The sequence below is a fragment of the Pyrgilauda ruficollis genome, unplaced genomic scaffold (assembly GCF_017590135.1).
Source record: "Pyrgilauda ruficollis isolate IOZ18807 unplaced genomic scaffold, ASM1759013v1 scaffold6, whole genome shotgun sequence".
Classification (NCBI taxonomy): Eukaryota; Metazoa; Chordata; class Aves; order Passeriformes; family Passeridae; genus Pyrgilauda; species Pyrgilauda ruficollis.
The window spans coordinates 18,217,241-18,240,442 of NW_024527710.1; the positions used below are offsets into that span (position 1 = coordinate 18,217,241).

The 23,202-nt window shown below is 49.1% G+C and overlaps 1 protein-coding gene across 2 annotated transcripts in view; it reads left to right on the forward strand.

Annotated features, from left to right (window-relative positions):
- PDE4B (phosphodiesterase 4B) overlaps positions 1 to 23,202 on the forward strand; it is a 146,830-nt gene that overhangs the window by 94,116 nt on the left and 29,512 nt on the right. For both annotated transcript variants that reach the window (XM_041482971.1, XM_041482972.1), the window contains one exon: positions 1,557 to 1,606. In XM_041482971.1, the coding sequence (XP_041338905.1) occupies positions 1,557 to 1,606 (50 nt within the window). The remainder of the gene's footprint in view (positions 1 to 1,556; positions 1,607 to 23,202) is intronic.

Below are 23,202 nucleotides of genomic sequence, written 5' to 3' on the forward strand. Positions count from 1 at the left end.
CTGGAGCGCGGTGGAGGCTGAGGAAGGGCAGCCAAAACTCACCTCTCCCGTCCCGCGCCCCGCCTGCCTGCCTGGAAAACAGGATGGGCACATGGATCTGAGGATGGCGGGAGCGGTGCCGGCTCTGGAGCGGGGAATAGCGTACGGAGCAGCGGCTCGTCCCTCCCCACCCCCCCAAAGGCATGTCTGTGCAGCTCAGGGCTTGGAGATCCCTGGAGCTTGGATCCCTCCGCTCTGGGAGTGCTGCAGCCGCGGCGTGCTGTCCCTGTCGGGGAGTTTCTGTTTTTTAGAGATTTCGAGATTTGGCTTTTCAAAGGCTCAGCAGAGGCAGGTCGGGGCACATTTGCAGGGAATTGAGCGCCCGGCGTGTGTGCCCTGTGCTGAACCCTCCAGAGAGCCCTGGTCCTGCGCATCCTGCCAGAACAGCCTTTGGATGCCAGGGTGGCTCCTGCCGGAGCGGGCTGTGGAGCCCGGCGGCTCGGAGGGCTGGAAGCAGGGCTGGAATTGCGCTCCAGACCTCACCTGGGCAGCAAGGCCTTCCCGGAGCACTTCTGAAGAACCCCCCGGAGCTACAATTGCAGCACAATTGAGCCGCTCTGCCTGCTTTGATTCCAGCTTCAAAGGAGAGCTGGCGAATAATGGATGTTGCAGTTCAGTGGCTGACTCCGAAATTTGGGGTTAGGAAGGAGGTTGGCGAAGGGAGAGTGTGGGGAAATCTGGCTTCAGTTAAAATGGATCTGAAACTTCTTTAGGGAAGCAGAAGCCCAAAGTTTCATTTCTGGTCAACCTGAAGTACTGCAGTCAATCCAAACTGAAGTGTCTTGATTTTGGTGTCAACTCTTTTTACTCCTTTAGAAAGCAAGTCTCTGATGATGGTTTCAGCTTGAAAAAGTAACAGTTTTGTTTGGCAAGTTTCACAGGGAGCTGTGTTGACATTTGGAGAGAATCTGCACCTTTTTCCAGTCAGACCCTGTTGGCTTGACTTGAACCAATTTTTTTCAAATAGCTTTTGGCCCCTCCAAAATCCAGGAATTGCTGCTGAGATTGTTGCTCAGAGTCCATGAAGTGTCATTCAGCTGTTTCAGAACTAAACAACAGTGACTGCAGCATCCTCTTCCTCGCTTCAGGAGGAATTCCAGTGTTAACTGGAGGGTTTAAAGGCACATTTCTGACCTTACCTGTGGCATTGCCTTGCAGCAGTTTGACATCACTTCAGGGTCCATTCCAGACTCCATAGGGAAAAGCTTTATGGGAAAAGGCCTTGGCTGTGGGGGAGCCTCCAGAGCCTGGCCCTTGCTGCCTTCAGGCATATTTTGAACACAAAGTTGCAAAGGCAGCATGGGATGGTTCCATTTCTCCTCATTTCCAGCCCGTGGAAAAGGCAGGGAGCAGCCATCTCTGGCTTTTCCTAACAGATCTGTCAATGCTGCTCAACAAATCTGTGAAGTGTTTGGGGTTTTTTGGGAGAATGGTAAAGAATTTTTAACTGAGGGAGCTGGCAAGTTTTAGAAAGATAAAATCCCACCTCCTGACAGAGAATTCCTTTTCTCTCTTAGGAGATCTCCAGCCACGAGTCAGCCACCTGTCTCCAGAGTGAACCCACAAGGTACGTGTGGGATTTGGGGATGGGCTGCCAGGCCAAGAGCACACAACATTTATTGCCCAGTTCTGCTCACAGCTGCTCTCCTGCCCCCTCCCCGGTGCAGGTCTGGGTTCCTCCTGCAAAACTCACAGGAGAGAACTATCAGGCTCCAAATATTGTTATTTTAATCGTTTGGTTTGGGGTTTCTGCTGGTATATTAGCACAGGAGATGAACATGATTTTGGTTTGATAGTCATGGCCACAGTGGCTGCTGTTCTTGTGAGTCCCTGTGAGCACAGGCCTGGACAAGCCCCAGCCTACGAGCCTTGAACAGGCTCAGGCACAGCTGGGTCTTTTTTTTATTCTGTTTATTTCAGTTTGTTTCCATGTGATCTGTGTACTCAAACCTTTCCTGGGTGAGATTTCCTTGGCTTCCTGCTGGGAAGGGGGTGCCAGGGCAAGGTGGGGTGGGCAGCACCGTGAGGGCTGCTCAGGCAGGGGGAAGGACGAGGATGAGCAGCAGAAGCTGATTACTTAGGACAGGTTTATTTGCTTGGACACCTGGGTTTAGCCAGGCTGAGGGTCTGTAGAACCCCGCTCAGGATCAGGGCTGGCCCTACTTGCACTAATTCAAAGGTTGCTCCAGAGAGAAGGAGATAAGATTTGGATCAGTGCCCATTTGTAAGGTTTAATCTCAGCCCTTCCAATAATTACATGCTTGGAGGGACTAATAAAGCTTAATTTTCACAGTGTGTGAAGCCTGGATAACTATCATTTCCTCTCCTGCTGTGTTATTTATTCTCAGGGGACACACAAAGTCCTGGACGCTTCCAGGTTAGGTTCCTCCAAACTTGTTAATGGGAGGTAGAAACCTCTGATGCAAAAACAAAACTGGACAACACAATCTTAAACTCCTTCTCTTTCTGTCACAGCCAGCAGGAATGCAACTCATCACCTGATCTAAAGCTGGGTCTAGCAAAGCTTTGAATTTGTGCCTGTGCGGAAAAAAAAAAATCACGGAAAATTTCCTAGGATTTCAATGGATTTGTTTATATAAGTTAGACAATCTAATAATGAGCAGAGAATACCCTTCCGGGAATTTTTAGGTTCATTTTCTTAACACTTTCCATGGAAAAAGTTGCTCTCAACTTTTTAACACTTTGGGGGTATTTTTCTACACTATTTCCAACGAGAGCTGTAGGACACTTGGTACTTTTTAGCTGATCCAAGCTTCTGATGCTGGGAATATATGAAAATTCCTTTAGTAATGAAGTGTTTGACACACATAACTGTAGAGAAAGTGTTGTGTTACCTTGTAAAGGTTGGATTTGTGGCCCCTCAAGTAAATAGGTTTTTAACCATGATTCTTAGCTGCTTTTAGGTGAAATCGTCAAGTAAAATTTTAAAAAGTGAGTTGGATCATTACAGCTTCAGTAAATTGTGACACTTTGTAGGTAAGGAGATGCATTTTTGAGATTAATAGGAAATTGTGTGATTTCCTACGTAAATTACATGAAATACCAATATTGGCATTATGGGTAGAAAGTCCTGGGGTTCTTGGTTAAATTCAGGTCATTGCCTTCCTCTGCCTCTTCACAGCCACTGTCACAGTGACTTCCTTTCCAGGCAGCAGAAAACAATCACAACCCTTGACTTTCTAAGGAAGTTTCCATTTAATTCGGTAAGAATAGAGATTTTTAAGGAACTTTTTCAGTGTTTGCACCTTTTTTTCCCCCGTTGATGGCTTCTGCTTTGGAAATGACGAACTGAAGGGAAGATTTTCCTATCAGAACCCTTCCAGTTCTGTGCCAGTGGCTGGGAGGATGCAGAGTGTTTTTCCTGAAGGTTTTTCAGAAGGAAGCAGTCGTGTTTTGATTGGGACCAGGCTGCTTCACATCTCTCTAGATAAAAGACTGTATTTGGAATGGACTGGGTTTAGATTCACAAGATTTGTTGAAGCTTGGAATTTGATTTTAACCCTCCAGTGTCACCCGTTGATTCACTGCTTTACCACAAGCCCTTTTGACATCACTGTGAGCATCTTGTGGATGTCTCCTTTGATTTGTCATTAATGGGGTGATTTATATCCTGTTCTGAGAAATACAGAACTCAGGGCTTAAAGCAAACGAGGCTGCATTAATAAAATTACCCTGGAGGGAAGCAAATTACATCCAGCATTTGCACTGCAAGGAATACACGCCAGCTATTTACTCCAGCTGGAATATTCCAGGATTTTCCAAGCAACAACAGCCAAATCTGTTGCTGGTGTTGCATCACTGAGGACCCAGGCCCGTGGTGGAATAAATGAGCCGTGGTGAAATGAGGAAATTCATTTTTGCTTTCATTTTCTTTAAGCAGAAAATCTTTTGGCCGGGTTTTTCCTGGGACAAAGGGCTTTGAAAGGCACTGCTGGTGTCACTGTGTGTATTTCAGAGCTTTCTTAACCTTGCAAGCACAGCCAGAGAAGGAAGGGGAATATGGATTGAACATCCTGTGTTTTGTCCTTGGTATCAGCTGAAGTAAATCTGGCAGATTTTTCCTGTTATTTTGTTATAACTGCAGCTCACAGGAACGCACAAAATCACTTTTATGAATTAACCGAGAAACCATAACATGGAAATACAAAGCCATAGCAAAAGTCCATCAATCCTTAATTAGCTGGGCAGGATGATGGGAGTGCTGTGGGGTTCCTGCGTGGTGTGTGGCATCCCCAGCAGCTGTGCAGGGCCACCTCTGGGTTACAGGAACAATGAGGCACGGTGTCACGCAGTGTCCCTGAGGGCTCTTTCTCCTGAGGTTGGTTTCTCCTGTCCCCCTTTGTTTCTGCTGAGTGTGGCCTCTGCCACAGTTACTCTCGGTGACCTTTGTGCCACCTTGGGCTCAGGAATGGATCAGCGCCTTCCCTTCTCCCTCCAGCTCTCCCCTCCCCTGGCCCCAGTGAAAGGTCTGCAGTTCCTACCCAATGATTCAACCAATAACACCTTTAACCAGCAGCAAGTCTGGCTTTTCCTGCTTGGTTTTGTTCTTCTTCCATGTTTATTCCCTTCAGTGATCCTTATTCCCTCTGAATTAAATCACCTTTCACTGGCTGCCACCGTCAGTCCAAGCCTCTCATTCTTCCACAAATTTGGTACAAACTTTTCCCAACCTGTTTTGTTCCCCCACCATCAGCCCTGGGATGGGCAGTGTTTTCCCATTCCTGTTTGATGCACAGCCACATTTAATGTCACCAGTGGTGACAGGAGCAAAGCACAGAGCTGTGGGTCAAACAGCACCCAGGTTTTCCCAGACTGTGGGGGGTTTGCAGAGACTCTTCTCAAGGTCCCCTTGGGTACTCTCAGCACTCACTAATGACAGTTCTCCTCACAATTAATTGTGAGTTCTCCTCAGAATTAATGGCACAATACTGCTGATCTGCCCCAGGCTCGGGGGCTGCTGCCCTTTGGGATATGTCACCTGCAGCATTTCAGGGCTCAGGGGATTAAAGCTTTGTTCAAATTCCTCTCTGGGGATGGGAGGGAAGGGTCGGTGTTTTTCTTCCTTGTGCCTTAGCTCTGCTTTCCTGTACCTCGGCACGTTTGTCTGCTCTTCTCACATGCCTTTACACGACCTCCAAACTCGTACTCTTTCATTTTTCCTGTGGGTGTAGGACGTACACAGACTCGTGCACGAACCTTTGTGTAAAGCATAAACAAAGACTGGATAATGCTCGTGCTGCTGAGAGCCACAAGTTTTTGTAGGAGCCGGGGAGCCTTGTGCATCCAAGTGAGCTCTGGGTTACAAATATCTCTGAATCCCGAGTAATTAGCACGGAGCTGCTGCTCTTGCACCATCCTCCTCTGTTTGGCACGTGCAGGATGGCTCTGGGCACACACGGAGTAGTGGATTCACTTTGAAATTCAGTTTCTTTGCTGGGAGTTTGGCTGAAGATTTGACCTTTTGATTTGGAGAGCGACTGTAAAAGTCAAACGGCTGTGGTGCTTTAGGCTTTTACAGGAGTGCAGAGGAACCACGAGTTCCTGAGCAGCTGAGCCACAGAGTCACTGGCTGCGTGCACAAACGGAGGCTTGTGAGCACCTACAGATATTATTTTTAAAGGCTGCGGCGCAAGCACGATGCAGATTATTCAGAAACTAACCAAAACCGAGTGAGAAATCAGGTAGATAATGAGCTTAATGACGCGCCTAAACGAGGGCTGGTGAGCGCTGAAGCGATTCTTGCCGCTTGTCACATTAAAAGAGCGTTTCAAGGCGAATTTCCGAGCGGGGCTGAGGCAGCTCCGGCCATCCCGGGGCCATCCCGAGGCTCTTGCCGGCTCTCCGGGGGGAGTTCATTCCTGCCGGGAGTCCGTTCCGCGTGTTGCGCCCGCCTGCCTGGAACACACCCCCCGAAAGTTGGACTCATGCATCTTAGTAAGTATTTCAGTTATGCTATTGACGTCAATGCAGTCATTAAATAGATTGCCGGCCCTCCCAGCAGCAAACCTGTGCCAAAAAGCTAGAGGCAGACACATTTTAAAAGAAGAACATCAGGTTTGCTTTTAGCATTTGGAGAGAATAAGGGAAAAGTTTCTTCTGAAGTCACCCTTTGCAATAAGGGTTGGTTTTTTGCTTCATTTTCTAAGGCTCATTTTGGGTGAGGATAATTGCTGTGTTTTATTGAACGCACGTTTGTTGTGTTGCTGTGTGCATAAACAGCTCCAAACCAGACTAAAAAGTCATTTTTGTGAGCCCGGCTCTGGCTGACAAGTGACACTTGTTTCAGGTCCCCTGGCTAGATTTATTTGTGTATCAAGTGACAGGAGGCATTCAGGCAAACCTGCTTAGCCTTTGACTCCCGAAATTCTGCCGGGATTGATTTCATGACATCTATATAAGAAAATAGCCTTCATTTCTCCTCGGCAAGCTCTGAAGACACACAAGCTAATCATGACTCCATAGCAACGGATAAAAACTGTTTTCCCCTCCGCCCCACCTGTGGATGTCACATGAAGATGCTCCACGTGCTGCTGCCATCAGGAGCCTGTCACTCCCCAGGCCAGCTGCCTCCTGCAGCCCCGGGTGTGCGGGACTCCCCGAGCATTCCCGCTGGCCTGCTGCATTCCCGAGGCTGCCTGGGACATACCCAGGGCTGGAGGCAGCTCTGCTCCCTTTTTCCCATCAGGAATGGCTCTGGACAGGCTCCCGAGGGGCTGGTGATGCCTTGGAGGGGCTACCTGAAACAGAGGCTGGAGAAAATTAAGAGAATAAAAGCAGGTATTTATTGAAGGCCTTCAATGGGCACACCTTGGGCAATCAAAAGCCTCTGAGGGCTACACCCAAGATGGGTGATGGTCATGAGATTTTCACACTTTTATAAGTTTGGTCCGTTTACATATCAGGGGTTAATCCTCCAATTACAGCTTCAGCTAATGAAGTAATTTATTCTCAGTTTGCCCCCCTCAATTCACGGTTGTTTGCATCTCTCAGGGCCTGAGACAGTGAGGTGTCCTCGAGTTTCAGGCCTAGAGAGGAATGGTTTTGTCTGAATAAAATAGGAGAACAGTAGCTGACAGGCTGTGGAGCTTTAGAGTACTAAAGCAGGACAGGATCTGAAAAATACATATTAAAAAAAAAAAAAAACCAAAGTAAAAATCTAAAAACCGTAAAAGCTAAATCCTAAGGCATTAGTGGGAGCTGAGCCCTGAGGACACACGTAGATGGCATCCTCAGGCAGCTGAGGGAGCAGCTTTGCCTTGCCAGGAGGAGCAGGGCTGCTCTGACAGCAGCAGCGGTGAGTTTTGGAGGGCTCACAGAGCCAAACCTCTGGGTTTTTGGTCAGGTTGGCGTTTCACTGATGAGCCCACACTCAGCTGCGTAGGATAAACCATCGATCCGGCCGGGTTATCAAAGGGCTTTATCTGATGGTGGCTTCGTTCCGAGTGACCCAGGCAGCTGCAGCTCCGTGGTGGCGCGGAAGGGACCCCGGGGTGGCACGGTCCCGTTGTGTCCTGGCTCACTCTGCTCCCTGGGCTCAGGTCCCGTTCCTGTCCCCCTGCACTGGGGAAGGGACCCCGGGGTGGCACGGTCCCGCTGTGTCCTGGCTCGCTCTGCTCCCTGGGGCCAGCTCAGGTCCCGCTCCCAGCTCCCGTCCCGCTGCATTGCGCAAGGAAGGGCCCTGCGGAGACAATTGGGCTCTGCCATCGCTGATATCAGCGCTGATAAAATCTGTGTCTCCTTTGTTTGCTGCACACAACCGTCAGGGCTGCTGGGGGAGGTTTTGACAGCGCACTCCTCGGCACCCTGAATCAGTTCCAGATGAGAATGAGAGCTGTGTCCTGGATCAGAGGGAAAAACAGCCCAAACCAAACAAAACCACCCAAACCAAACCTCTGGCAGGCCGGGTTATTTTTTTAGGTCGCAGGGCACGGTCTGTGCGTGCCCCGGGGATGAGCATTGTCCCGCTGGTTGAGTCCTTTCCTCTTCCATGTCACAGCGTATCCCGGCACTGGGAATTGCAGTGGCCTCCCCAAAGCCCCCAGCAGCAGCTCGGCCCCACAGCTCTGGGGAAGTTCCTCAGTGCAGAGCATTCTGTCCTGGACACACCATGGGAGAAGCTGCATCCAAAATCCCTGTGGAGACATTCCCAGGGAAATGCACTGCTCACATCCCACAGCCAGCCCCAAAGGCCAAACCTTGGTCCTCCTGCAGGACCTGGTTCCCAGTGGAAATTGCTTTCTTCTTGTGTTTTAAAAAGTGTTTTGAACGTTGTGTTCTGATTTTCAGCAGCCAAATAATTTGGTTTGTAGTTGGGCAGGAATTCCCAAATATTTTTTTTTATATTTATTAGTCTTGGTGGGAGCAGGGGTTGGTTCCAGGTTGCAGGGCTATGTAAAGAGGAGAAAGGGCTGTTTCTGAAGGACAGAATTGGAATTTGCTCTCCTCTGCAAGGACATTCTGCTCATCAAACTTAACTCTACAATTACAAAATAACAATTACAAAGATTGAAACTTTCAGAGCTTTAAAAATCAAGGTGGAATTAAAAGAGGAAGCAAAGGGTTGCTTGGAACTTTTCCCTCTATTCCATATGGAATTGCCTCCATTCTGATTCACGCTCAGCAGTTGCCAAACAGTGACACTGAATAATGAACATATTGATCGTTTCGATGTTCAAATCACCCAGAAATGTTCTGCTTTTATCACCAGTTTCATCTCCTGATGAACTAAAAATGATTTCTGTAGCCAAGCAAGGTGTGCTAATTAATGTAACCATCATTGTGCAAGCGGGGAGGAATGTTACACTAAGAGTTAATGAAACATTTCATTGTAATATTTGCTCCAAGAAGTGCCTGTAAATGACAGCCTTAAGGATGCTATAATTGCAATACCTTTTTTGACAGAAAGGAAACAGCTGCTAATTATTTATGGTTATTAATCAAACCTGTCAGTTTATTCAAAGTTCATTCAGTTCACTGTAAATATGTATGATTACCAACATTTAAATGTTTTAAGCAGTAGCCTTTAAAAACTATTTAAATACACCTCTCCTCCCTGTGGGATATATTCTCACATCCAAAAGTAGCATTGATTGGCTTTGCTGTGCGTTGGAGCACAGAATCATTTTAGGAACTCAGAATTAAAAAAACCCCTCCAAAATCCTGCAGGGTGTTGATTTGACAATTAATATCTTTTGATTTTGTAATCAGGACTGTGCCTCTGGAGGTGACAAACATGAGCCAGGAGCAGGATCTGACCCAAGGTTTGCTGTGATCCAAGATCCATTATTCAGTGCTAAGGAACTCCATGGTTAAATTGAATTTTAAAGGGGCTGTGCATTTTAATGTAGATATTCCAGTATAAATATCCTGCTGTCAGAAATCTCCCTTTCCAGGAGCAAATTAATCATCTGTGCATGCTAAACTCCTCCACCACACCTTCACACTCTTCAAAAGCTTTCTGAAACAGACTTTTTCCCTGGACCTCAAAGGCTCCAGGTTCCAAGCACTTGGAGAGAGGTTCTGGCTGCAGCTTGCCAGGTCCCCTGGAGGATATTCCAGACACCCCAATGTTTCCATTCCGAGTGGGTCCAGTCCAGTCAGACCTTTCGTGCCTCCAGCGTGTGTTTAGGGAGGTTTGTCAGGCTTAGCACTTCATACCAAAACGCTTCTGAAATGTCACATTTTACAAGCAATGTCTTTTTCTTTAAATACCAGATATTAGGCTGACAAAAGCAGGAGTTGATCAGAGGAATCTTTGTGTTCTCTGAAAAAACCAGGGGAGAGTTCTGGGAAGTGAAAAAGCCAGGCTGTTTTCCCGTGCCTCTTCCCTCCCTCCCCGCCTCATTCCCTGTACAAGTTTTACAAGAAGTGACCCAAAATCGTGTCCCTGCTGTTGCTGACTTGAGAACAGGACGTTTGGATCCATGCTGGGAGCATTTGTGCTGGTCTGGGACAGCCCAAGAGGATGTGGGATAATGTCTGTTCTGTGGGGATTGTCACTGAGCACAGCGTGGGGCCAGTCCTGCTAAGAGAATTCCAAGAATAAACACACACAAGTGCAGGGTTTGTTGGAAATGGACTTTACTGGCATTTGACAGCTGTGAAATGTTTCCCTCCCTTTTCTTCCCAAAGATACTCTTGAAGAAGAGAACTCCAGGGAGAAGTTTCCAGTTGAACTGGAGTGTTTCTGGTTTAGACTTTGTGGGACGGGATCCCCATCCATCTCCTCCTGAAACACTGCTGGGCCTCCACTTGAATTCCAGCTCTTTGGGCAGGGTATTTCCCAAAATTCCTGTTGCAGCTTCCTGGGTTTCAATGCTGCTGCACACAGCTTTTCAACGTTTCCATCCCCTTCCAGTGGGATCATCCCGTGCAGTCAAAGCCAAAAAGCTGCTCCTCACCCTCTCTAGGTCAGGAAGGAGGGACCCAGGCAGAGATGCTGCTCACACCACATTTTCCAGCAGCAGCTGCTCCCTCTTTTGTGACACTTCCAAATGTGGCTCTGAGTGCTGCTAGAACAGCTCCTGGTGCACATTGCCTCGAGTGGGGACTCACGTGCTGAAATCAGCCTGAAATCCACCAAAACTCTGGGAATTGTGCTGAATTTCCTGCACAGAATTCCTGACAGTGTGAGTGACAGCGCAGAGACCTTGGCCAAGGCTGACACCAGGTGCCTCTTATGCTGCTAAATGTAAGAAATTCTGCAAAATGCCTCAGAGTATAAAACTTAGAGCAGGAAGAGTAAGCCCTGGAATAATCCCCAGCAGGCCGAGCCATAGCTGACCTTCAGTGGGGAACATTTCCATTTCCATGTCCGTTCAATTCTGATATTTGAACTGGAACTGTTAATAAGAGGTGCTTTTAATGCTGACATTTTGATTTCTTTGAACTCAGATTGAGGTGCTTAAATCAATGTATTTTGAGGGCTTTAATCAAATGGTTTTTGAGAGTGAAAGGCTGTCCTCAGCTCTGCTGGCTGCAGCCATTTGGGGAGTGGTTACACTTTCAAGTCTGCCTGCCATTACTGGGTCACGTTTGTCCCCATCTGCCCCTCCAGGCATCTCTGTGGTGTAAAAATCGGATTTGGGTCAGGACTGACCCCAGGTTTAAGGAATGTTGTCATACAGGACTCCTCACATTTGGCTGAAATAGTCCAGATCTAGAAAAAAACTTACAAATAAATTAATATCTGGTGTTCTGTAATATCAAATTCTGACTATGGATAACCAGGGAATGAATCTGATGTTGTTTCCCTGGTAATTTCAGGGGAAATGTGGTCCTATGTCCCAAACACACCTTTTAGACAGCCAGGGTGTGCTGGCCTCAGCTCCCAGGTGGAGATCAGCACGTGCAGGGTTTAATATGGAACATTAAAAGCTGTCAAAACAAATGATGCTGCTCTGGAGGCTCCTGCCATCTCCCTCTTCCTCCCCACCCCGTTCCCTGTGGGACTCAGTCCGTGATTTTCAGCACATTATTCCAAAAGTTCTACGTGCACTTGGGGAAACAGAAAGACCAGTGAGTCACGAGCTGTGCAGGAGGGAGATGAATACCCAGGATTAGCACGGGGAAGTCTCAGCTCTGCTGTCAGCCACGGAGGAGTTTGAGTTTGGGGCTTGAGGCTCACCCCAAAATCAGAGCTATGGTGTGGGAGTGGACAAAACCTGTGTGTTTTGGGGAGCCACCACCCAGCTCACCTGCAAAATATTCAGCGTTTTTAAAAGCTGGAGGACTGTGGATTAGGAAATTGAGGTTGTCCAAGCTGTGTGTGCTGGTTCTGCTCCCTGAGCTCACGCGTGTCCCACGCTGCAATCCCGGATCCGCCGATAGCGCTGACTCACGGCTTCACTTCACAGCCCAATCGCTCCAAGCAGGCCATTTTTTGCAACATTCTGCATTCTTGGGTGACTGCTCCCTGCGGATATCCCTGGATTTCAGCTGGGGGATGACAGTCCCAGGCATTTCGGTGAGAGGCAAACCAAGGGCACAAAGTTCAGCCGAGGTGAATCGGCGGGGTTGGCATTTCCCATTGGGTGCATAAAATACCTGTTGGAGGAAAACAGATTAAAATTCCAAAGTGAAGCAGGTTTTTAAGTTGCCATCCGAAAGGATAATGCTTTCAAGTAATTACATTTAGCCATGAAAAAAACACTGTTCCGTTATGTTTTATAATTAATGTCATTGAAATGCTCATTCAAAATGTAAGGGGTGACTTTGTGTCCTGCCTTTCCATGGCTTGAGCAAGGCATGGGGACACAAGGGGTGCTATGTGCCATAAGGAATTCCTGTGGATTATAGCTGGGATGCTTCCTGAAACCACATTCTTAACTTTCATATTGAGAAACTTCAGGAAATTAAATTGAGAGGAAATAGAGGCAAATTTAGTGTTAAATTGTGACCTTTTAACCTTCCCAGGAGCTAAGGAACTTGATTTGAGCAGGTCTAACATTTTACCAGTGGCCTGTTCTACGTGGCTCGGGTGACACGGGCAACCTTGCTCTGCCCCTTGTTTAACATTTCTGTGTTAAATAGTAAATAATAATTTTCCTCATGAAGAGCTAAGGATTATTAATAAACTTTGTCTTATGCCAGTGGCCAAGTGGAGCTTTTCAGGTACATCCAGGATTGTGCTTTGAACTTCCAGGATTCATCCCTGAGGTTCCTCCTCCATTTCCTACTCCAGCATTTATTTCACCACAAAGGACTTTCACTCTTGACGGACTCTTTAGACCAGAAGTTTTATTATGTCCAGGTTAAAACCTGATTTAATGGCCCCAGTTGGGTGTGGGGATGAAAGCAGCACCTGGATTTGGGGGCTGATCCAGGCGAGGACCTTTCTGCCCGTGGTTTGCCAAACTCTTGTGAAACGGTGACACAGAGCACAGTTAATCCTGTGCATCTCTCAGACTTTGGGGTTGTTTTTTCCTCTGGTTGAGCTCAGATCGTTGCTGTGTGGTCTGGCTGGGAGTTCCTTCCGTGCCCTGGGCCTCTTGTGAAAGTCAGTTGGAGGTTTCAGAGGGGGAGGTTTTGGGGCGCCTGCAGGGGTGCAGGAGGTGTTTGTGCACAGATGTGAGGATGGAGAGAGCTGGGCATGGAGGAGTTTGGGACGGGGAGAGCCCCTGGGCTCAGCTGGGGGCTGGCACAAGCCGAGCCCCTCTCCAGCCCAGCCAGCTCCCGGTAGGAATCCTCGGCCGGGCTGTGGCTGAGCCAGCTCCAGAACCGGAAGCCATCCAGCCACAACAGCCCAGGACGGTGCCCCACCTAATTAAGGCTGTTGAAAGGCAGGGCTAATTAGTTTAGGTGGAGCACCTCGTTAGCACAAGGCTGTTGCTTCCAGGATCCAAGTTGGTTTCCCCCGCACGTGTGAGCTCCCCAGTGCTCCCCACATGTAGCAAATGAGATAATGCAGTGCCCAGGTAAATCCTAGGTGGGTACCAAGGTCGTTGCATCATCATATCCTGAGTTTTCCAGGGCTTTCTCACAGCCCTGCACTCACGTGTGCTCGGGAAGAAAACACTTCTGCTCACACAGTAAAATGTGCTTGCTGTGACCCAGCCTGGCCTCGTTTAGTTAGAGAAACAGAAACACAGTGTGGGCACAGTGTGATTTGCAAGAAGTTGGGATTGGGATTTGACATCTTTAGGCTCAGCTCTAGGGCTGGGTGGAGGCTTCCCTCCCATCCAAACCAATGGGCATCTCCATCCCAGCCTGCAGCTCTCTGGGCTCTTCTCACTGCTCTTTGAGGACTGTGGGGAGTAAAGCTGTGCTGGGGCTTCACTTAATGTAAAAATCCATCATGACCTTGGAAATTCTGTCTTCAGCAGTGTTCAAAGTGTGTTAAATTCCCTATGAAATCATTCCCAGTGTTCTCCTTGCAGCTCCCTCCCTTGTGTGCACCGTCCACCTTCTGCACTCACTGTTAGACCCTGAGTAGGAGAATTCCTCTCTTGCTTCGTATTTCTCCTCCTGTCTTGTGATTAAGGCAAGAATCCTCCAGGGCAAGGAGGAATCACCGTGGTCAGTGAAAGGATAATGTGCCAAACCCTGAGATAAAGTTGGAACTGAGGAATCTTTCATTCATTCGACAGGCCAAGATTAGATTCCGCCTCTCTTGCCATTTCTGCTTCTCCCTCTCGGTGGACAGAGGAATTCCTACTATGCAGGCAAATCCCGTTCCCAGATTCCCCGGTGATAGCGCTGCTAAGTGACATCTGACAGGATGCTTCCTGCATTTTGTTACTTCCATTTGGCACCATAAAAGCACTGTCACTTACCCCTCTGATTTGTGGCACCTCGGCTGCATTGTTCCCTGCAGGGGGAGGGACACTGGGAAACGGGATTGCCCTGTGGTAAAACCATCCCACCCTACAGGAGATGCTATCTCCTGAAATCCTTCCTCAGAATGTCTCCAGTTTTCCTTCCTCGTTAGCATTTCAGATTAAACCTTTAGGCTTATCTCCACATCAGAAATTACCTCTCTGGGAAGCTTCATCAACTTCTATCAGCCACCTTTAGGTGTTCTTGGTGTTCACGCCTCGTTTTTTGCAGCTCATTGTCATGAGAAAGGTGCAGTGGAGCTTGGTTTTGGGAATCTGGAGCTTTCATCTCTCCCTGTAGCATCTTCAAAGCTGAGCTTTGCAGGGCTGACGTACAATCGGACACATTAAAACACACAAAATGGATATAAAAATGTTTTTGGGTTTAATTCAGGAGCAAGACTTTTTATTAGCTGCTCCTTTCCAAGAGTTCCCAATGCTCTGTTGGAGATGTTAGTGTTGTTTATTGTGTGGGAATGATGATTCCTGGTGAAACATCTTCTGCAATGCCCATTGAAGCTCAGGCCCTTCACTCCCAGCAACATTTGGGATTTTGGAAAGGCAGTACTTGAGTAACCCCACCTCTGCATTTTTCAGTCTGTTTCTAAGGTGTCTGTGGGGCTTTCCCCGGGTCTCCCTGAAAAACTGCAGTGACTCCTCCATCAGTTCAGAGCTTCCACTTTTGGATCCATCTGCTGGGCTTATCCCAGTGCTTTTCCCAGCTCCTGTTGCCTCTTCCATGTAACCCCTCTCCCAGAAGCAGCATCCCCATCCTCTCCTGGAAGGGGTGATGCTGTTGGCACTGCCCTGCTGCCCACCCCAGGGACCCTGGCTGATGCCACTGAAGGGCTGGCTCCCTGGGAAGCGCCATTCCCACCAGGCCTGGCCAAACCCAGCGGCTTCTCCAGCTCTGGAGATGAGGAACCGCAATCACCGCGCTGTGCACTAATTGCTGGGCAGTCTTGGCTCCTCTAACAGGCAGTGGGCTGTCAGCGAGCTGCCAGCCCGTGCTGGTGGCCTCGGTGACCCGGTTCTCATGACCTGGGTGGTGATCCACCACCCCAACCAGTACTGGTGGGTACAGCCAGGACTCTGCAGGTTTGTCCAGTTCTGCCCTAACCGGCTTCCTCTGGCTTGGCTCCTGCTCCAGGCTGACCTCTGGGGATGACCTCCCTAAAAATGCTTCATTTCTGCACTCAAACAGCATGGGAGCCCCCATGGCTGATGTCCTGCTGCTCACCCCGGCGTGGGTTACGGGAACTGGGATCACACTGGGACTGGCCAGCACCAGGGCTCTGCACCAGCTCCTCTGTTTGCTGCCCAGGCCTTCCACTCCCACTTGCTCTCAGGACTGTCATTGTCATAAGAATAATTTCATCCCACTTCAGCCACCTAAAAATTATAGACCAGTCTTAAGTGATGGCTGCTTTTTGAAGAAAAGCTCAGGAGCAAACCATCCTGTTGTGCAGGAAGATCAGGAATTCCAGTGGAAGCCAACTTGGTGAAGCCAGGAGCTTCTCAGAGAGTCAAAATGCAAGAAAGGAGCAGGCAAAGAGTGAGAAAGACTGGGAACAAGGGAGGCATGGAAGACTTTGGGCATGTGGGGGGTGTTGGGCTGATGAAGCTGTGAGTGGTGAGGGGACCCCAGTGGGGGTATGGAGCAGGGAAAGAAAATACAGAAAGAAGTGTTGATCCATGGGTGAAACAACCTAATGATAATGGTACAGGAAAGACCAAAACAGTCAGCAGTTTTTTTGTCTCAGTCTTCATCCCCCAGCCTGCTTGGGAAGATAAGGGATGGAGGACAACAAGAGAGCAGCCAGTTGGGGACAGCCTAGAGGAGGTGGAGGTGTCCAGGCCCACATCACTGGACAAGGGTCAGGCCGTAAAAGCTGTGAGGTCAATGTGAGTTAGTTGCCCATAAAAATCGTGGTGCTTAGGAAGGTGACAACAGGAAAAAGGTGCATCTTTGAGAAGGGTGGAGCAGATTAGGGGAGCTGTGGACTGGTCAGACTCTTCCCATCACTGGGAGGTCACTGAGGTTTTCCTCTGGAGTCTATTTCCAAACACATGAAAGACAAGAAAGAAGACTGGGAATGGTGGGTGCAGACTTCCCAAAGCAAGTTGTGTTGGAAAGGCTCCATGTCCTCCTCCGAGAGCTGGAGGGTGGCCTGGCCCTGGGGACGTGGAGGGCCATGGGTGGGTGCAGGGAGCCCTTGGGCACCATTTCCCACAGCATTCCCACATGGCAGCTGCTGGCAGGGCTGGGAATGGCTGGACACCAGGCTGCCAGGCTGGGGGTGAAGGCTGCCGGTGGCTGATGACAGGGGGGCTGTGGGGTGTCCAACAGTGCCCTGCAGCTGCTGCTGCTGGTGCTCAGCTGGGATGGTCCCACTGTGGGTGGGAGGTGACCTCTGGGGGTCCCTTCCTGTGGCTAGGACAGCGAGGAGCCTGCTGCAGCGAGCAGAGAGCGGCAGCACCTCCGGAGGGTGATTCAGCCCATCCCAGAGCACTGAGAATAGACCAGGATCGCCCCTTGGAGCTCCCAGCCACTTTCCACTGCGGTGCGGGGAGCTTAGGTGATTAACTGCGGGCTGGCTAAAGATAGCCCAGCTGGCCCCGCGGCAGTGACAGTGACATTTCTGCGGGCTCAGAGTCCCGCTCGGATTACCCCGCAGCTGGCCCGGGGCTCAGGCTCAGGGCTGTTGACTCAGAAACATCACTGCTACTATGGCACTGAGTGGCTGCCCGGGCTCTGCTGCTCTTCTGGCCCAGCCGAGTCACACTGCAGGAATTCCTCCCCTCGCTGGGAGCCTCTGCTTCCCAGCTGGGCCTTCTTCCTTCTTGGGATGCTGCAGCCCTTTGGTTTTGTGGCATTCCCTGCAGACGGGAGGTTTCCCCTTCTCCTTTTCATTCCCTGTGGTGACAGAAGCTGGGGCTTCTTCCTTCTTGCAACCATTTTTGTGGCATTCCCTGTAACCAGGAGATTTTTCCTTCTCCTTTTCATTCCCTGTGCCTTCTCTTTGTGAGACATCTCCTCCTGCTTCCCAGAATCTTCCAGTTTGAACCTGGATGTGTCCTGGATGTTCTTGGCGAGTGCTGTTTAATCACTGCCATGACGTCTTCAGCAGCTCTGGAGACGTTTTTCTTGGGGCTGAGTTTTCCCAGCAGCTGGAATGGTGTGTCCCAGAAAGGACCTGTCTTTAATTAGGGAACTTAGAATGCCAGCCTCCTCAGCAATCCAGCCAAAAAGTTCCTTTTTCCTGCTCCCTGTTGTTTGGAAAAGAGAAAAGAGAATAAAAATGCCCCCCAAAATCTTGGCTGTATTTTGCCAGAGGCTGTAGCTGATGTCAAACACTCATCCCCAATTTCAGTCTCCCACATTATTCCTGGCAGCTCCAGTTCGCTCATTTCCTGGCATTTTTCGCAATTAGCAGTAGAAAGCTTTCACTTCATTTTTTTGTCTCTATCTTCCCCTCTCATCTCTGAACCCAGCCTGAATACAGGCCCCATTGTTCCTGGAGCTTTGGAGCCCCTGTTAAGATTTCATCCCTGTTCCCCCACAGCTGGATCTCCTCCAGTGCCACCTCCTCAGTGACCCCCTGCCAGTGGCTTTGCCAGTTCATCCCATTGCTCTCTCCGCAGGGATTTCACTTCCCAGGCCTTTCTGCCCCCATCTCATGTATTAACGCTGGCTAGCAGAGAAAAAAAAATCTACATTTCCAAAGTCCTTTTTTGTTGAAGGAATAACTGTGAGACAACTCTGTGCTCATTTGCATGCGGTGCCCGTGCCCGCTCTGGCTGCGGCGTTCCCAGCTCCTGCCCAGCTCGGGCACCCGCTGGCCGCACTCCACAGCCAACAAAGAGCCCTTCCTCTCCCTGCCACCTCCCCTGCACGCCGGAGGGAGGCTGCAGGTGTGAGAAACCTGAGAGGGGACAGCTCGAGTGACTGGTCGGACTGGAGTCCCAAAAATACGACGAGGGGAGAAGGGCAGGCTCGTCCATTTGTTGGGGAGTTGCTCAAGAGCGTTGTGGCTCCACCTGTTCCGCGGGCGCTGGGGCTCTGAGCCTTTCTTAGCACATCTGCACTTATCTTTGCAAAAGATATAATTAGGCTGTGTTGGGATGGTGGGGAGGAGGGGCAGTGCAGCTGAAGGCTCCGTGGTTCCCATGGGTTTTGCTCACTCCGGCGGGTCAGGAGCGTGAGTGTCCGTAGGAGCTGCAGGAGGAGCACACTGGGATCTGGCAGCGATGGGGCTGGGTGGTGCTGCTGGATGCAGTTTGCTTTCCAATCACAGCTTTCCAATCACACCTTCCTCAGGTGTGCGTGTGGCTCTTGTGCTTGGGAAGAAATCTGTTCTGTAGGTTTGCTGGATATTGGAAGGTGCAGGGAGGATCTGATGCCTCAGGTTTTGGCTTTTCTATTCTCAGACTCTGAGCTGCTTTATCTATAAAAGAAACTTGTAATTACAGGATTTTTTCAGTGCTTGCAGTTTGGGAGGTGGTGCTGTAAGATTTGGACATTTCATTGCAGATTTGAAGTGAATCCCAGGGGTTGTGCTCTGCGCCTTTGATTGTTTTCCATGTGAATTTCCAAATCTGTCCAACAGAAGGATTTCCACAGGAATATTTTCTGGATCTGGTAGAACAATGCTTTAATTCAAGGAAATAGCTCTCAGAATCACTAACAGGATACATTAAACAAATAAATCACCCGGTGTCAGTTATTCCCTCGGCATTGTGAGGGATAAATATGTAAACATGTCCACACGATCTGTGAGCAACCACAGCTCCATTAGGGAAGGCAAAGGGTGAACGGCTCCCAGCCTGCACAGGGCCCTTTTCCATCAAGTTCTGGCACGTCCTTTGTTGATAAACCTGTTTTACTCAATGTGCTCTGGGGTTTTAAAGTGATGCTAGGCACTGGGAGTAATTAATGTGGGGCAATATTCCTGCTAATGAACCTCGTGTTGTGGAGGTGAAATAGCCATTTTCTGACACTGGTTAGTAATTAATGTGGGGTGATATTCCTGCTAATGAACCTTGTCTTGGGGAGGTAAAAGAGCCATTTTCTTTTGGGGAACGGGCGGGCCTTTGGTCATCTGGATCTGTGGGACTTTTATCTGAGCCATGGCCATGTGGGTGCCTTGGTCAATCACTCTGAGCACCCTTCTCTTCCTTCTTCTTCTCCTCCTTCTCCTTCTCCTTCTCCTTCTCCTTCTCCTTCTCCTTCTCCTTCTCCTTCTCCTTCCACATCTCTTCTCCATCTCCTTTTTATCTTCCTTTCTCCTTCTTCTTTTTCTTCTCCTTCTCATTTTCTCCTCTTTCTCCTTCTACTCTTTCTCCTTCTCTCCCCATCTCTTTTCTATTTCATTCTCCTTCCCTTTCTCCTCTCCCTCTTCTCTCTCCTCCCTTTTCCTGCCCTCTCCCCTGCCCCAGGAGTTAAGATCCCACAGTTCCCAGCGAAGCCCAGGTGGGATCAGCTGCTGGATCAGTTGGGATGGACTCTCCCCCAGAGGGGCTCTCTCCCACCTTCCCCCCACACGAGCTCTTAGTCATGAGCAGCCAAGGAGTGAGGAATGCAAATGAGGCCTTCAGTGACATTAATGAGCTCTATCAGCTCCCAAATAATCATCTGCCATCCATATGATCTACTCCAGCATCTGTCTGCTCTCCCCCATCTTTTGTGTCATCTGCAGTAATGACAACAATGGTGATAATCTATCATAAACTGAGAATGATTAAAAGTGGGCTGGTTTGAGGTCCTCTGATGAGTGCAAACGCTGGGCTTGTGTCCTATGGCTTCACCTGGGAATTAGGGACATTTTAACGTTGTATCCTTAATGTGTTTTCCAGTTGGGAGTCTGGGACTGTGCTGTCTGACTTTTCCTGTAGCAGAGTTTTCATGCACCAGGATAAACATTTCCACCTGGCCACACACATCCATGAGGACTCCAAAATCCTCATCTCGCCCAAGAGCTGTGGAGGAGGAGCTCAGTTCCCAAATCTGCTCCCTCTTCACCCAATTCCCTGTCGCTCCTGGAGGGAAGGAACCATTTTCCCATGTAACACTTGGATTTTCATCTTTGGGGGTTTATGAGAGTTTGTCTGCTTTAGGTTTTGTTTAATTTTATCAGCTTGTCCAGCATTGGGGGAACATTTCAGTGCCACATTTTACACACTGGATTTAGGAATAAATCCAAAAATTTTCCAAGGCAAAAGGGAGCAACTGCTCTTATTTATTTTCCTTTTAGGGGAACAGATTTTATCTTGAGTCTAAATTGTTGAGGTAAGGTTTAGATAGAGTGATAATATTTTATTAAATCAGTTGCAATCTCTGGAAAATCACTTTGGTGACCTCGAGTCTCAGCTGTTGTTGCTTCAAAGGCAGCTGGAGTTTGGGCTGGGAAGGACAGCCCCAAACACTGAAGAACTTTATAAATAGTCCCAATTTATTGCAGCCAGGATGAAATGAAGAGTAAATAACTTAGAAGATGTCTTATGGCACTGTAAACATGTGGAATGGGATGGATAGACTGAGTAAAGTCGGGAAAACTGCTGCAAGCTGCTTTTAACCTTCCATGTGAAAGTTCCTCTTGGAATTTTTGGCAGTTTTTGGGTGTTTTTTTAAGTCTTAAGCTCCACATTCCAAAGGTTTACAAGGAAAGTTGTGATCCAGTAGAAGGAATTCTTCTTTTTCCTTGCAGAAGTAGAAATGGAGACTTTTACCAGTACAGAGAGCCCACAATTTGATCTTTAACAGTTAAGGAGAGCTGAGTTTGAAAGATGTTGGCAAATATTTGTCTTCAACATTTCTTGCCCACCAGATTGGACAGTCTGTTCACAATGCAATCCCACTGGGAATATTCCTCCTGGTTTATGGAAAGCTGAGGTTTTTGGCAGCTGGAAAGAGAACTGCAACTGTTCTCCAAGTTTTTTAATTCACCTGGTTGGGATGTGGTGTTTTGGCCTTAAAACTCTTGTGGCTTTATGGCCTTTGCACCTCCCTCCAGAAGAAGTCCTAGTGCTTGTATTTATCAGGGTGACAAGAGAGAATCATGAGGGAATCAGGAGGGAGAAAATAAACCCCACTTGAAATTTTGGCATTTGGATCTCTCTTCAAAATGTTTCCTGGCTCGGTTCATCTCCTGCGTCAGCCGAGGGCAAAGCCTCCAGTCCCTCCTGCAGGCTGGGGACTCTGCCCACCCTCCTGCCTTGCTGTGGCGCTTGGGGACATGATGGGGACAGTTTGTGGGTGAAGAGAGGAACTCTGCAGCTGCAGATAATGTTGCCCTCGTGCTCAGCTCCCTGCAGGCCCCAAGGGGCCGGAGCTCTGCTGGGAGAAGGATGGCACAGATGGGGTTTGGGGGGAGCCAAGGGTGAGAGTTTGTCCCATTAAGTCCCTTCCCATCTGTGACACAGATAAAGTGTGTGCTTGTCCTTACACTGAACTACTCCCAGAAAAGAGGATGTTCCCCAAAACCTTTCACTTTCCAAGTATTCAAGAGGGAAAAATGGTCTCAAGTCCATCTTGATGAGCAGCTCTCACTTTTCCTCTGTACCCAGCCCTGGTGAGGCCACGCCTCAAATCCTGGGGTCACTTTTGGGTCCCTCATGACATAAAGGACATTGAGGGGCTGGAGCGTGTCCATGGCAGGGAGTGGAGCTGGGAAGGGGCTGGAGAATCCCTGAGGGAGCTGGGAAGGGGCTGGAGAATCCCTGAGGAGCTGGGAAGGGGCTGGAGAATCCCTGAGAAGGATTTTTGAACCTAAACAATCGTGTGAGAAAAAGAGAGCACAGAAATGTCAGTAAGTGGGAAAAAGCCTCTAAAAAGGGGCTGCTAAGTCACCTCTGCAGTGAGAGATCCCATGTGTTCCATCACCTTGCCGAGCTGGCAAAGGAACAGATGGCAAAACCCACCAAAAATGCAATTTTTGCAGAATCCTGGCACTGGAAAGGTGCTGCATTTCAGGACACTGGAGCGTTCCCAGTGCCAGCAGAGAAACACGAGGCAAGGGCTGCCTCTGTCCTCGGTGGGACTGGCAGCAGCTCAGGTCTTGTGAGGAAATGTCACCTCAGTTCCTGCTGGAGTGCCAGCCCCAGCCCTCCTGCGCAAACACTGGGTAGGATTCAAAAACTGAAACTCCTGTTGTTCTTCACTTCCCTATTCTGTGTCAGCAATGATTCCACCCCAGCAAACATGACCAAAGCACCGCTGTAATTTACGGGTTCGGCTTATGCAACCCCCAAATATAAACTGAAATGTGAGATGGTTGAAGGTGCATCCTGAAGTGTTCCAGGAGCCCCGAGCCCGAAATGGCAGCAGTGTTTCCAGAAGTGCCCATGTGCCTCAGCTGTACCAGGAAGGTGATGGAAGTCAGCCACTGCCCGGGGTTTGGGAACCTTTCTGGCAGGGGGAGTTGCTCTGCTGATGTCAGTGGGACGCTCACGTTGGGTTCAGGGAAAGAACAACTCATGGAGCATCTAAACTTGTGTTTACTGTTTGTGGGAGTCGCTGTAGCAACAGCAGATACCACTCAGGGAGAGGATCCCAGGGCACTTCATCCCTGTCCTCTGCTCTGGAGCCAGGCTGGGAGAGCTGGGGGTGGCCAGCCTGGGCTAGAGAAGGCTCTTGAGAGCCCCTTCCAGGGCCTCAAGTGGCTCTGAGAGAGCTGGGGAGGGACTGGGGACGAGGGATGGAGGGACAGGACACAGGGAATGGCTTCCCACTGCTAGAGAATGGAATTAGATGGGATATTGGGAAAGAATTGTCCCCTGTGAGGCCCTGGAATGGATTTCCCACAGAAGCTATGGCTGCCTCTGGATT